The 14,743-nt window shown below is 41.6% G+C and overlaps 1 protein-coding gene across 1 annotated transcript; it reads right to left on the bottom strand.

Annotated features, from left to right (window-relative positions):
- Window positions 1–307: 307 nt before the first annotated feature.
- Window positions 308–871, bottom strand: LOC112833145 (small ribosomal subunit protein eS12-like). The gene has a single exon (XM_073877445.1). The coding sequence runs from the start codon at window positions 791–793 to the stop codon at window positions 395–397; it is 399 nt and encodes a 132-aa protein (XP_073733546.1). The 5' UTR covers window positions 794–871; the 3' UTR covers window positions 308–394.
- Between the last annotated feature and the right edge of the window lie 13,872 nt (window positions 872–14,743).

Genomic DNA, 14,743 nt, shown 5'->3' on the forward strand with positions numbered 1-14,743 from the left:
TCTCACCACCTGAGCATTCCTTCCTACTTTTTACCCAGATCCCCACTGCCAATGTGTATGTCCACTGTTCTCTCACCAATCCTCAACTATTGCCTCTCATGTATTTAAAAAAAAAAAAAAAATCCTTTCACATACTAGAATCCTCCGGCAAATTTCTCAAGTATATATGTGACATAAGTGGGATGCAATTGCATTGTTTTTTAAAATACTCTTCAGAGGGGATCCTGGACACTTAGCAATAGCCAGCAGAAGGAGGAGGCTGTGACAGATTCAGCAGGAATAAATGGCACTGATGGGTCTTTGGAACTACAGTTCTTGCTCGGTTCCCTGCCCACTGAGAGGCATGTATTTTTATTATTTATTTATTTATGAAACACGAACCAAGTTTATTTGTTCATTTTTTGCATTTGAAGTATTCCTCGATGACATCCTTCGCCTGAGACTCTTTGCCATAGTCCTTGACCACCACACAACTGCAACCAACCACTTTACGGGGTTTTCCCTCTCTGTCACTTTTACAGAGGCCTACCCATTCCCCTAGTTTCTTGTTGTCATGAACCTTGATTAGGTTGATTTGGTGTTCAGCACAAAGGGCCTCCACCAACTTGACATACATAGGCTCATCACAGTTGGATGCAAGCACACAAAGATGGGCTTGGCGCTTGTCTAAGGCTTTGGCAGCTTCGCCAATTCCACGTGGTAGGCCATCGTGGATGAGGGCGGTCTTCGGCACCTCTTGTAAAGCAGTATTAACGTCCATTACACCTCCAGCAACAATGCCTTCCTCGGCCATGGCGGTGGATTACAAGTGTAGCCGAATCTTGACTGCGCGCGACCCTCCGCCTCCGCGCGACTCGGCGGCTGCAGGGAAAGAGTGAGAGGCATGTATTTTTAGATGCCGGTTACTGCTTTGCTCAGGATCATGAACCAATTAATATGAAGACAGCAGGCTTGAAATGAGAAAGACAAAGACAGTGAGAAACAAAAACCATAAAACCCATCAGAACCAGCAATGCTATTTATCACAGATTTCTTCTCAATATCCAACACAGAAATAGCCTACTTTATCCAAAATTTCAAACATAGCCTATTGCCCACCAGGAATGGTCTCATAAATTGGCTTGAATTAATATCAATATTTGTTTTGGCCTTGCTGCTCCCTGACAGCAATATTTCCTCCTTAATATCTAAAAAGTATTAGGCATTCACACAGCTACGTAGTTGAGGCACTCACTATATTTTTTCACGAACAATTGTTTCTCATAATTGTCATGAAGTATTTGTAGGTCTCAGAAGGAAAATACCTATCCTTGGTTTCAATGACTTAGTTTGGCAAAGTAACCAGGTCAGTCTAGACACTGGCCATTATGGTTCATTACCCGAGGAAGAATATCCAAGCACAAGGGCAGATACGGGTAGTGGCGAGAGTTGCAGGGTAAGACATGGGGCAAGACCTGTCTGGGAGGCAGGGGAACAGAAGGATTAAGAACCTGGTTTGGAATCCCAGGTCTGCCCCTGACCAACAGAGTCATCTAAAGCCAATTATGTATCTTCTTGGTAACTTGGTTTCCCTGTTTATAAAAGGGGATAATAATCGTTCCTACTTCAGAGACTTAGTGATTAGAATGAAATGAGTTAATGTGTGTAAAGTGCTGGTACATTAAAAAACTTATAAATTTTAAAAATCAAAACTCTAAGTTTGACACCACAGGTATCAACCTTTGTGAATTTAAGCAGAAGATACTGGTTAGCCCATTGAATTTTTAGGAGGAATGGATGGGCAGTCCACGGAGCTGGTTCCATGAAGACAGCACAGATACTGCAGTTTGCTAATGCCACATTGCTTCTCCCCAGAAGGAATTCTGTAGCACCCCTGTCTGCCTGGGCCACCAGCTTCCACTTCCATGTTTGGGGCAGGTGAAGGCTCATGTCCGGGGTGGGGTAGATTAGAGCTCATGTCATAATTGCAAGGAAGCTTATCAAGTTGGAGGTAAGCACAACTTCACAAATTTGAGGAATTCCCAGTGTTAGAAATGGAAGACACTGAGAAGTCAAAAAGAATGTTAAATGGGTAAAGGGCACCAAGAAATAAAGGTTAAAGGAATATTAAGGGGCACCTGGGTAGCTTGGTTGGTTAAGCACCCGCCTCTTGATTTCAGCTCAGATCATGATCTCAGGGTTGGGGGATTGAGCCCTGTGATGGGCTCCTCACTGGGCATGCAGCCTCCTTAAGATTCTCTTTCTCTCCCTCTCTCTCTGCTCCTCCCCCTTGCTCACTTGCCTGTGCACTCTCTCTCTCGAAAAAAAAATTAATAAAAAAAGGAATATTAAGTGAAAAAACCAGCAATCCACACAGAAGGCTGAACATATTGTTGGCTATCTACAAATACTTATTGATCAAATCTGGATAAGAAGCTGTTCTAAGGAGATGAAAAATGGGTAGAAGAGAAAATCTTCCAGGATGACTTAAGGAGCTCAGGGACAGTGCAGGGAAAGTACTTGGTCTTCAAATACATGATTGCCTTTGTCAGTTTTTCCATTCTTTCTTTCGAAGTCCTCATGTCTATGATTCTACATCCCAGGCCCTTCATCTACTGCAACCCTCCTTCCCTACCCTCTCTGCAAGGACTGTTTTGCATCCCATTTTTCTCTCAATCAACTATTGATTCATTTTCTTGCAGAAGCATTCACCAAAAATTGAGGTGGCAACTGATATACCTTCAATGTGTGAAGTTTCCCAGGGAGCATTTACATTTCAAGGGAAAAACAAAGCCTTCAAACTCTGGAAAAGTGATAAAAGGTGGGGAGAGTATTATGTGGCAGAGAGCTCTTCCTGTAAAATCACTCTTGCTAAAGCACCTGCCTGCAATGCCAACCCAGCTCTGCAAAGGGCCCTTCCTCATGCTTAGTGGCTGCAAATGAAGCAGACTTGTCTACAGACACAAGGCTTCCGAGGGTCGACCACTGAGCACGTGCCCATCACGAGGTGCATGCGTCCACCCTCTTCTTTTCAGTCACTGTTTACACCACCCACCTTTTGTCCTATGAAGATATAGCCTTCCCTAAAGCCCAGTTCACCCCATTTTCTCCTCTCCTAAAGATTAAAAATAGCACTCTCTTCAATGACCTCAATAATTTAGAACCCATGAATAAGTCATTTGTCCAAGAGGCTCCACTGGGGCGTCTATTTTTACTTATCGGCTCTCACCAAGCAGAGTGACCTCTCTCAAGGAGCGAACATAGATGCGCGTTGATCTTCTGGCTTCTCAGGGAGTGCATGCAAAGCAAAATCTTTTCTCAAGGGCAAAGATGGATCAATAGGTGTCACAGACTTCAGAATGTGCACAACCAAACATGAACTTAGGCATATATGCCTTGTCCAGCACTCCTGGAGCTGCCTAGAGCATGCCCCAGGAGGAACACTTTCTATAAAGTAGGCAGGCAAATGCTTCCAACAGTGGTCTTCCTTGGGGCCCCTTCTTCCTTAAGACACCATTTTCTAAACATTGAACCTCAACAGAAGAGCAATACCATAGCTCAGTTCCCTAAACCCATGGAGTTGCCCCAGCCTCCCAACTACATGCCTCCTTCATCTGCCTTCAAGACATATTCCCTTGCCCCATCTCGGCTATGTACTACTTTCAGGAAGGTTAGACATTTACTCTGGCCCATCCAGTGGTCACTGTGAAGACTCTATCTCAGGCTTTTGGCCATCACTTTATAAAAATAAGTTTGATTTTCCCCTCCATATTGTCATATCTTGGGATTGTTCTAGATGCCCCTCTCTTCAAGCCATAGGATTCTGTTATAAGCTAGGTGCTGGATTGGGTAACCTTAAAGCTCCCTTCCAATTTTGAGAATCTCTAATTCTAAGAGAAAATTGAAGGGGGCCTAGGAGAATTCATTGGCTTTTGTAGAGAGGAGACAGGGAGGGATAGCTTTCCATATCATGTTAAGTGAAGGATAGTGGTAGGAACAGGAGTGGCTTATGCTGGAGTAGATGAATAGATCTCTCTAATAGAGCAAAGGGAACACTCCAGAAAATCATGCAAAAATGTGGTTGGTTGGGTAGACTGGGCCAGGTTACTGGATGCCTTGAAAATCAGGCAGAGGAATTCCAAGTTGGTGCTATGGAAAATAAAATAAAATAAAATAAAAATAAAGCCATTGTCATGATCTTGAGCTGGGAAACGCTAGGAAGAACATCATGTCTTTAGGGTGAGAAACCAGTGGTCATCGCTAGTGAAGGTGAAACGTCTCTCCCATTATACACACAATGTAGTGAAAATGAACATCCCTGAGGCTAGATGTGTAGCTCAGAAACACGAATGCAAAGCAGTTCTCTCTCCTTTCACAGTTCTTATTTCTCTGTAACCCTCGTCTCTCAGATCACGATGAGGTGGTTTGCTGGATGTTCCAGAGGCTGCTAATGAGATGCAGCTATAATCTATTCACCTCATAGACATCACTAGAACCAGACTAGCCTCTTCCCCTGCTGCATTTCCTGGGTGCCCACGGGGGCTGGCACAGTGTGGGCTGAGGGGCTCTGGGGGAGGGCTGTCCTCACCCAGGTGGGTCACCACTCCTCCTCAAGCCTGCAGGGAATGGAAGGGACACAGGCCCCTCACTGCCAGAAGGCCAGAATGAACAAAGAAAAACCCTGCAGGAAGGGAAACAGGAATGTTTGAATATAGAAATAGTTTGGGAACAAAGAAGAGAAAACCAAAGACTTAATTACTCAAAAGGCCTCTAACCCAAAGAAGAGTAACCAGCACTCTATAAAATCACAGAGGACGGAACAAGGAAGAAGCAGGGCTTAGAGGAGGGTAGGACTATTACCATTATCTCCACAGGTAAGCTTGCTTCCTAGCAAGGGCTGGTAATAGGCCGAGTCACCTAAGAAGGTTGTGAAATCTGCCTGCAGGTCTTTAAAAATAGCCCCAATTTGTATTTGCTTGGAGGGGTGAAGAGATGACATACTGGGAGATGAGAAGCTGCACTAGTCAGACTTTCAAAGGTCTTCCTAATAAAGTAATCATGTCTTTTTCTTTTTAGTTGAATTAAATTAATTTAGCTCAGATGTATTGAGAGGGTTAATCTCTGGGGTGTTTTGTGTGTGCGCTCCTGTCCCAATGCCTGCACTTCTTATGTTTGAGATTCTCCCAGGCCCGGCTATCTGCCTTCAGAAGGCCACACTTGACGGCCCCACGTCTCAAGAAATCAGCCATGCTTCCTCATTCTGCCATATGTACATTCTGCCACAATTTAAGTAGCTGAACATAAACTCTTTTGTATTCTTTACTCTTGGCCAAGTGTTGGTCTTTAATCTCAACTCATTGCCAACTCAACAGGGCAGAGACAATACTTAATACTTTGTCTTTTCCCCCCAGACTTCCGTGCAGGCTGCTGCAGTTTAATAATTTTTTATTGATTGACAGGAAAGGAAATGTCAAATAAATTGGATACATGTAAATTAATATTTGTTGAGCATCCACATGTGTGAGGTGCTTTAAAATCCTTATTTAGCAATTTTTAAAAACACTAGCACCTTTAGAAAACAGCTTCCAAGGTAGCTTAAGATTTTGTTAGCCTAGCATTTTGTCGCAGGCAAGGTGTTGGTTGCTAGGACATGATCACATACAGATTTTACCAGTAAATACAACTTAACAACTAGATTCTGGAAAGCAAAAAGAAGGAGTAGAACAAACTGGATTTGAAAACTGAGCAGAAGAAATCTGGATCAAAAAAAGATAATATCAGAGAATATTGCATATCTAGAGCATACTAACAAGTCAGTCTGTCATGACACTTGCAGTTAGGTTAAAAAAAAAAAAAAAAAAAGGGAAGGTGGCCACCAAGGGAATGGCAAGAGTGTTGGTTTAGGACCAGGAGTCAAACACATATGGTGGTGGGTTGCTTTGTTGTCTGGGAAAGTGAACTCAGAGACTTTTGATGCCAACTTGGTCTGGAGTCCTGGGATTCTATTGACAAAGTCCCAGGAACAATCTCTTTTAGAGTGAAGGACACAAACAATCCACTGTGGTCTAGAGACACAGATTGACTGGAGCTCAAATGGGTAGAAGTTAAGGATTATCAAAAAGTATAAGACTTGATTTCTTTAAATCTTTCTTCTTATGTATCGTTCTTAAAAATATAGCGTCTTGAAATGTGTCACACTTAATTTTAAGAAAGATAATGACCATGAGTAGAACACCAAGACAAGTCTCTCCATCAACCTGGTTGACAAAGTAACAAAGTTAAAAAATCTGGGTGCTATGGTTACAACTCCATAACCAAGGCACATTCCCTGTTCGCTTACTGAGGATTTAGTAAATTAGCTTAATCTCAAAGTACTTCTGGAGAGCTAAGTTTACGGTGATAAAACTGTAAAACATTCTAATGCCACATCATAAATGGATTGCAATTTCATGATGAATTAGATTGCAATCAAATACCCAATAATGACAAGGAACATTTTAGCCTTCAATGATGCAGAGGCCCTTCAGAATCCCACAGGACTCTAGTGTTAAGGAGCTTCACTTTGAACCACGAAACCCTGGACACCTAAAAACCAGGACATTTGAATTTTCTGGTTATTTGGACATAATTACAGTCTTATCATAGATCACAAAATGAATAATTAGGGGGCAGAATTTAGATATCTGACATACTTTCCCTATTTTCCAGGAAATAAGAATTTAGCTATCCTTGAGTTCTTTGTACTTTAACTTTGTTTTATTAATGATAAATGAAATACTATTTGAGTGTCTTCCAATCATATTATCTGCACTTCCCAAACTCTTTCACATCCCGGCATAGATAGGAAAGAACAATAGCAGTAATAATAATACACTTGTGGTGTCCCCTAGCTATCACGAACACATGATCTCCCAGCATCCTTATCCTCCCGGAACTCAGCACCTTGGGTGAGTAGAAAGGACACGAGCAGCCTCACAGAAAAGAAGGAATGAAGAAGCGGCGTGCGCGCGTTCCCAAGTGGAGCGAGCAGAGAGTCGTTTGTAGGCAGCAGCAGCTGCTGTCCTCAGGGGATTCTGCTGACAGTATGAGAGTAGGGCATGATGTCACAGGGACCCTGGCTTGGCCAGAACAGCATGGTGTCCCAGGCAGCTGATCTGTTCATCCAGATTGAAAAGATTTCTTCTCCTGCTGCTCTGCCACCCTCCCCTTCTCCCTGCCAGTCTGAGTGATAATTGTAAGGCCATGCAGTTCCTTTCAGAAGTAGGCCATGGGATCCAGGGCTGGGTGTTTTCATTGTTGGCATGTTGCAATTATCACCGAGGATGGCTCTGATGACAGCATAATACATGTGGTGTTTTGTGCTAAAAAAGTCAGTGCCAATGGCTTAAAGAGAAAAACTTGCCAGTGATCCGAGCTCAGTGTCAATATGACATAGGATCTGTGTGGGCCCCCATTCATGGTCACCTTTATCACCCTCAAGATTATTTCCACAGAGTAGTTTTTAGATCCAGTTCTTGGGAAGCAATGAAAGAGAAATTCTTCTCTGTTCAGGAACACTTTAGCTCTTAACAGGGTGGCAAGGGGATACTTTGTACATGTGTCAGTGTTTAGAATTCAAATTTATCTGAACTTGAGAGGAAGATGTTAGCCTCAGAATAGGACTTTAACAATGTCTAAATCCTAAATGTTAGCCTCAGAGGAAATCTACCATTCAGTAGCTGTGTGATCTGAGGAATTTTAGTTAACTTTTCTGACCCTAACTGTTAAAAAAAAAAAAGGTATAATAATATCCACTTTATGGACTTGTTAGAATTACATGACTAAATGTAAGTAAAATACTTAGCACAAAGCCTGGTCCAACGAAAATGCTACATAAATAGCAGTTATTGTATTTGTAGCTGTTATTACAGCTACCACTTGGGTTTTTAGGAAGGGAACTCAGTAGAAAAACATTATTAGCATGATTGCTAAATTCTTGGTACTGACCAAGTCACGTGAGTATCATATACTTCATTAGAATCATGTTACCAGTTGTAACCTCTTCAAAAATCTTAATATGTTATGTTGGTGAGAAAAAAATAATATGTTATGTTGGTGAACAAAAAAATAATAATCTCAAACAAGAAGAGGATGATTTGGAGCATGCACCCCTCCACCAGAGCAATCTCAAACTTGAAAATGTCTTCAAGACATCAAGAAGTTTAAGTATTCTTTTGTTGGACAAGTTAAAAAAATGAATATAGTATACACTTAATGTTGACATTTTTATACTAAAGGCTATAGCTTAATCTTTGATATTATTGAACCATCTAACATAAGTTAACTTTCCACATTACAGGACTATTTTTATTTATCTAACCATGAACTATCAACCTGAAAAGGCTTTGCCTTATTCATTATTCAACATTAAGGAGCTACTTTTCACTTTGATATAAGTTACTAATTTATAGACTGCTTTTACCTTAAGTAACCTGGTGACAAAGCACAGTTCCAGATGTAGATTTTGAATATAAGCAGCTTAAAGCAGGAGAATATTTAAGTCAGCTTGATGTTTGCTCAATAATTCATTACAAAGAAACAATGAAAAAGAAGTGACTGTTAGGCAGAAGAATATCTTCTTCACAGTCATATTCGACTATTACGTTTTCATTAAGTAAGTGTGTTTTATGCAATTGCATTAGGAAATCATTATATTTCTGCAACAAAACTGACAGTGCATAAAGACCTCGGTGAACTGGCTATTATAAAAGACAGACTCAAAATTCATTTGGAAATCACAGAGCAACACTTTGCCTGTTAGTGGATTCAGAGACCATCCACTCAAGATAAGAACACGAGAAACCAAGGAGACCGGGTCTACATTATTCCTCCAAATTAGCATTTATCGTAAAGTAGAGCTTTCAAGGTTTTCCATCCTATTATTAATTATTCTCCCCTTCTCTTTCTCCTTTTCCAAATACAGAATATTGAGGCAAAAAATTAGGCTAGTCTCATGATTATACAGATACATGGCGGTAGTGCTTAGTGGTTAAGAGTGGAGGCTCAGGAGTCAGCCCGGCTCAGTTCAAGCGCTGACTCGGCCACTTTCCAGCTGTGTGGCCTTGGGAATCACTTGGAGAAGAGATTTATTTGTCAGTACTTTTGTTTTCTGAACTCTAAGGTGAAAGTACAGGCTAATGAAAATCTTTACAGTATTGGGTTATTGTGACAAGTCAATGGGACCATATATAAATGTCAGATGTTATTACAAATGGGAGAACTGAAGCTGTGAGGAGTTAAGAGATTTGTGTAAGTTTCCTCAGCTAGATGGCAGTGGAATCCAGTCTCCTCGCTCCAGTGCAAGGCACCATGTTCTGCAAGTGAACAGCTGGTAGTGGACATGGATCCTTTCTGCCTACACAGCATCCGTTAATGTTTCCTTTGCAGAGCCACCCAACCCCCACACTTAGTCCACGTGTCTCAGCTTTATTTTTGCAGTTGGAGGGGGTATCACTTAACTCAAGCCTGGGCAATCAGCCACCCTGACCATGAGGTCTGATTCAAGGAGAGGCATTGGATTCCAAGTCAATGAGATGCCATCCAGGACTTTTGGCAGAAGAGTTGGGAGACAAAGCCCTTGTTCAATACAAGTGACTATCAAGATATATGTTCAGAGCTCCTGATGGCCATCCTGCCCCTAAGAAAGTAAAGCCTGAAAGAAAAAGAAGTCAACAGAGATGGAAAGATGGCTCATAAATGGAGAGAGAAATATTCATGGTGGTATCACTTGAACTCCTAGATCAAGTCACATTTGAAGGTAGGGGAGGTCTCTCCGTGGACATTCCACTTAATTTCATTCATTTGAGCCAACAAAGTGGATGCTGTCACTCAGATTAAAAAAGTTCCGACTTAGACAGCATTTTAAAAATATACCACATAATGCTAGCCTCAAGAACAAGCTTGAGTATTTTCATGTAAGAACGTATGCTGAAACACAAATCTTCCTGTTACAACACAGAGAGAAAATTCAATAGTCTGCCCTAATCCAATGTATTTTGTTATTGTCTTGGTCAGGTAAGCAACCTTGAGAAAGCCACAGAGGGTGGGATCAGGAGTCAGACCTGAGTTGGAATTCCAGCCCTCCCACAGGTTAGTCCTTCTGCTTGACTGGTTGTTTTAATCGCTTGAGCCTTAGCTTCCTTATTGGAATAGATTTATTGCGAGGGTTCAGTGAGATGATGCATGCAAAATGCTAAGAATTGAGAAAGAACACAGTAGTGACAATAATAAGGATGGTCCATGTTTATGGATGTGTTGGGTACTTCATGGATATTAACTCACTGACTCCTCATAACAACTTCACGTGGTAGGGGTTCCATTCCTCATTTTTCAGCTGAGGAAATTGAGAAGCAGGGAGGTTAAATAATCTGCACAAATCTGGATAACTAGTAAGTGCTGGAGCCAGAATCCTTGTTTCAGAAGCCAAGCTCATTATAGATTGCCTCTCATTTTGTCCAACAACTATTAGCTGCTGAGGTGGTGCCATAAGTTCAAAAGCAGCTGACTTAGACTGAAGTAGTGATTTTGAAGCAGTTGGGTCCAAAGTTTCAAAGATGTATAGGATGTAGGCCCTTCTCTCGAGGAGTTTATAATGTAGTCAGGAGTGGAGTTGGGTGAGAAGAGACAAATGTTATTTTGGAGAACTTATGGTAAACTCTCTGGACCTTGGTTTCCTCATCTGTAAAACGGATTTACCTATGTCCTAGGTTTTAGTAAGGGTTAAAACACATCATTACGAAAAGCACTCAGTAAGCTGCCTGGGGATCATCATCATTATTATTATTAATATTTTTCCCAACATTGCCTATAAAAACAGGTAGGTTGTGGCTCAAAGTTTGCAAATGCTCACAGAATTTGGTTTTCCTTAGTGATCTTTTTTTGGTGAACAGATCTTGTCTTCATGTTTAAACAAATAAAAGAAAAAGAAACCAAGAGGAGATAAAAAAAAAAAAACCCTGGCAACCTGTGATTCTATTTATTAGCTGCCTCCTAAGAGCAAGCAAGATCGCTCAGGAAGAGCTTCAAAAGCAAAGACAGGGGAACTGCACATGAGTGTTTGTCCTTCCTCTGTGCCCTACAGCCCTGAAAAGGATGTGGCACATAGGGCTTCTAAGAAAGTACCTGGGAAGGGCAGGTTCCAGCACAGAAGAGCTGTTGAACAACAGAAGACCACCTTTGTTCACCTGTACAGTTCTTTCCAGGCAAAGAGCTCAGTGGGCCTTGATCCTCCCCACATGTGATCTATATGGTCATTTTTATCCTCTTGTTTCTATCTCCTTGAGATGGTCTGTATTGGGCTTTGGCTATATCTCCACCTCCCCACTTCCCGCCAGGGTCATCACTTTCCATGTCATGATCTCACTCACCCCATCTTTCCAGGGGTCACATTGACACACAGACTCCTCTCCTCATAGTGAGGAGGGGGTCCTCTTCTCTATTTCTTACCACTTGCACCCAACTGTCATCTCCTGGGACTCAGGGACCAAAGTTCTGCCTGGCACCAGAAAAAAAAAAAAAATATATATATATATATATATTTAATTTTTTTATTAACATGTAATGTATTATTTGTTTCAGGGGTACAGGTCTGTGATTCATCAGTCTTACACAATTCACCATAGTACTTACCCTCTCCACTGTCCATCACCCAGCCACCCCATCCCTCCCACCCCCCACCACTCCAGCAACCCTCAGTTTGTTTCCTGAGATTAAGAGTCTCTTATGGTTTGTCTCCCTCTCTGGTTTCATCTTGTTTCATTTTTCCCTCCCCTATGATCCTCTGTCTTGTTTCTCAAATTCCTCATATCAGTGAGATCATATGATATTTGTCTTTCTCTGATTGACTTATTTCGCTTAGCATAATACCCTCTAGTTCTATCCATGTCGTTGCAAATGGCAAGATTTCACTTTTTGATGGCTGTGTAATATTCCTATATATATATACATATATATATATACACACCACATCTTCTTTATCCATTCATCTGTCGATGCACATCTTGGCTCTTTCCACAGTTTGGCTATTGTGGACATTGCTGCTATAAACATTGGGGTGCACGTGCCCCTTCGGATCCCTACATTTGTATTTTTGGGGTAAATACCCAGTAGCTGGCACTAAAAGTATAAATAAAAGCTGTCCTTTGTCCTATTGGACAGAGCAGAACTATAGGAACTGCTTTATCTATAGTTGTAGCATCTAATTGAAAGATGGATAGAGAAGCAGGAATGGAGTCCACTTATTTTCAGTGGGTGGTGTTTTCCTATTTCCTTTTCCAAGAACTCATAGCTGGCCTCTGGTCACGCTCTGTAGCCCGGAACAGGATCACAGCTCCCGAGAAGACAGAACAGCAGAAGCAAGAGGGGACAGTCTTGCTCCTATTCTTCTATCCCAGGAAGACAAATCTTGTGGTTTGCCTTGCTTACCTTGGTAAGGTATTTTCAAAATTTATTTATTTATTTTTTAAAGATTTTATTTATTTATTTGACAGAGAGAGACACAGCGAGAGAGGGAACACGAGCAGGGGGCGTGGGAGAGGGAGAAGCAGGCTTCCCGCGGAGCAGGGAGCCCGATGCGGGGCTCGATCCCAGGACCCTGGGACCATGACCTGAGCTGAAGGCAGACGCTTAACAACTGAGCCACCCAGGCGCCCCAAATAGTTTCAAATTTTAAAGCACTTCAGGGGGAAGAACAAATAACACAAATAAGTAAAAGTACCTTATCAGTCAGGAGGTCATGTGCCTTAGCATAAGCTTAACACTTTCATATATTTTATTTCCTTTTATCTTTTCCTCTTCTTGGTGATCGAATGATAGGAATGAATATTTTCAGATGTTTTATTGTTGATCATTTTATTGTGAAGTTACATAGACTCATTGCTAAAAATAAATCAGACAATACAAAAAAGCATGAAAAGTAAAAGATCACACCAATGATCCCACTATGCAGTGCTGAGATTTTTAGACAATTCACTGTACATTTTAACATATACTGCAAAAAAAAAATGACCATGTCTTGTAGCCTGCTTTTGTCAGGATATTCTTAACATCTCATTATGTTAAAACATACAGACCTACTTTAAACCTTAAAAAACTCCTCCATAGTATTCCGTTAGATGGAGTACTTGATCTATTTAATCAGTTCCTTATTGATAGACATTCAGATTGTTATTAAGATTTTTTACAATGAACAATTCCCTGTATATCTTTCAGTATTTGTTTGGTTATTTTCTTAGGATGTATTTTTAGACTCTGGATTAAAAGGTTTTTGAACTTTTAAACTCCTTTGTCAACTATAGCTAAATTACCTTCCAGAAGGGTCTTCGGGGAATAGAATTACTTTTCACTTTTCCATGGATCACAGCATAGAAAAATTCAATGGCTCCCTGAAGATAATTCATTTACTCACTGAGGTGCCTACATATCCGTCTGTTAATTGAGATGTTTTAGATATAGAGAGACCCATTAAAATCAGTCCATCCAAAGTCCATTATTTTTATAGACAAATTGAGGAAGGAAGGTGTGCGATTTCTGAACTCAAGGGCCTCTCTCCTCAGTCTTTCTTCAAATTGGAGGATGGTGTCTGCAACCTGATAGAGAGCTGTCCTGCCTGTGATGTTATAAGCTCTAGAATTTCTTTCATGTATCTGTATTTTTCTGGTAATCAGTCCCTTCCATCACAGTGGTCAGAGTCCAGACAGGCTTTCGGATCTGGTGTCTTCAAAAGATTTTTTTTTTAAAGCTGGAAATGGTTCTCTTTAAGTCCCTTCTGGACCTAGGATTCAGGGTTGCTGTTCAGACATTTTCCTCTGGAATCATGTGTGGTTAGTGCCAGGCCCTCCCTGATGACCACTAGGCGTCAGACTTTCCCATCCCTCCTCCAGCTGTGCTGCTTAATTAACTCATTTGCTCAGTCATTAGCTCTTATCTAAGGGGGCTTCTTTGTCATCATATGAACATGGTCATTATGATGCAGAATCCTCGCAGATTTCAACAGGACTTATTAAGTCCTACTGTCTCCTAGTTACTAGCTTTTCAACAGAGCTCTTCACTGCACAGCTCAACACTTACACCAGAGAAACGTGGAAGGAAGACCCATAACCAGGCTTTCACTCTTCCCAAGTGAACCCACAGAATGTCACTGCCTTTCATTGCATAGACATCTGTACCCTTGCTGCTGGTAGCATGGCAACGTGGAGAGCCTTGAGCACCACGCCTCATTCATCTTAAAGATGATGCAATGCCAAAGCAGGCAACACCAGGCTCTAAGCTCTGTAAGTAAAATGAGTTGAAATAGAACATCACCAATCAACCACTTATTGAGTGGCCACTGAATCTAGGACCCTGCACTTAAAGTCCACAAAAGGGTATTTTCATTCAGCCAGTCATTCAATTATTTACCAAGTACTCGTTGAACACCTCCAGGGGACTGGAAACCCAGTGATGAAAAAAACAACGCGGGGGTAAATACACCAGCAATACAGCTTGTGTGAGAACAGGACCATTTCTGCACCACACCCAATGCCAGGCTGCTCGATCCCTCCTGCCTGAGAAGAGGCTGTCTAGGTGGGATGAAAGCGATGGCCATGCCTTCCAGCCAAAGGGACTTTCTCCGGGCAACCCATGTCACCGTCTTGGAGGGCCTTCGTGTCCCAGCCTCAGCCTTCCTTCCCTCCCTCCCAACAATATCCCTGAGAGAGGGAGACAAATAGCACCGTCATGGCAGACA

The sequence above is a fragment of the Callorhinus ursinus genome, unplaced genomic scaffold, assembly GCF_003265705.2.
Source record: "Callorhinus ursinus isolate GAN/ISIS: 27379988/994484 unplaced genomic scaffold, GSC_fseal_2.0 scaffold25, whole genome shotgun sequence".
In the NCBI taxonomy this organism is placed as follows: Eukaryota; Metazoa; Chordata; class Mammalia; order Carnivora; family Otariidae; genus Callorhinus; species Callorhinus ursinus.

Coding starts and splice junctions, on each gene's coding strand:
- LOC112833145 (XM_073877445.1), bottom strand. CDS start 793: ATGGCCGAGGAAGGCATTGTTGCTGGAGGTGTAATGGACGTTAATACT.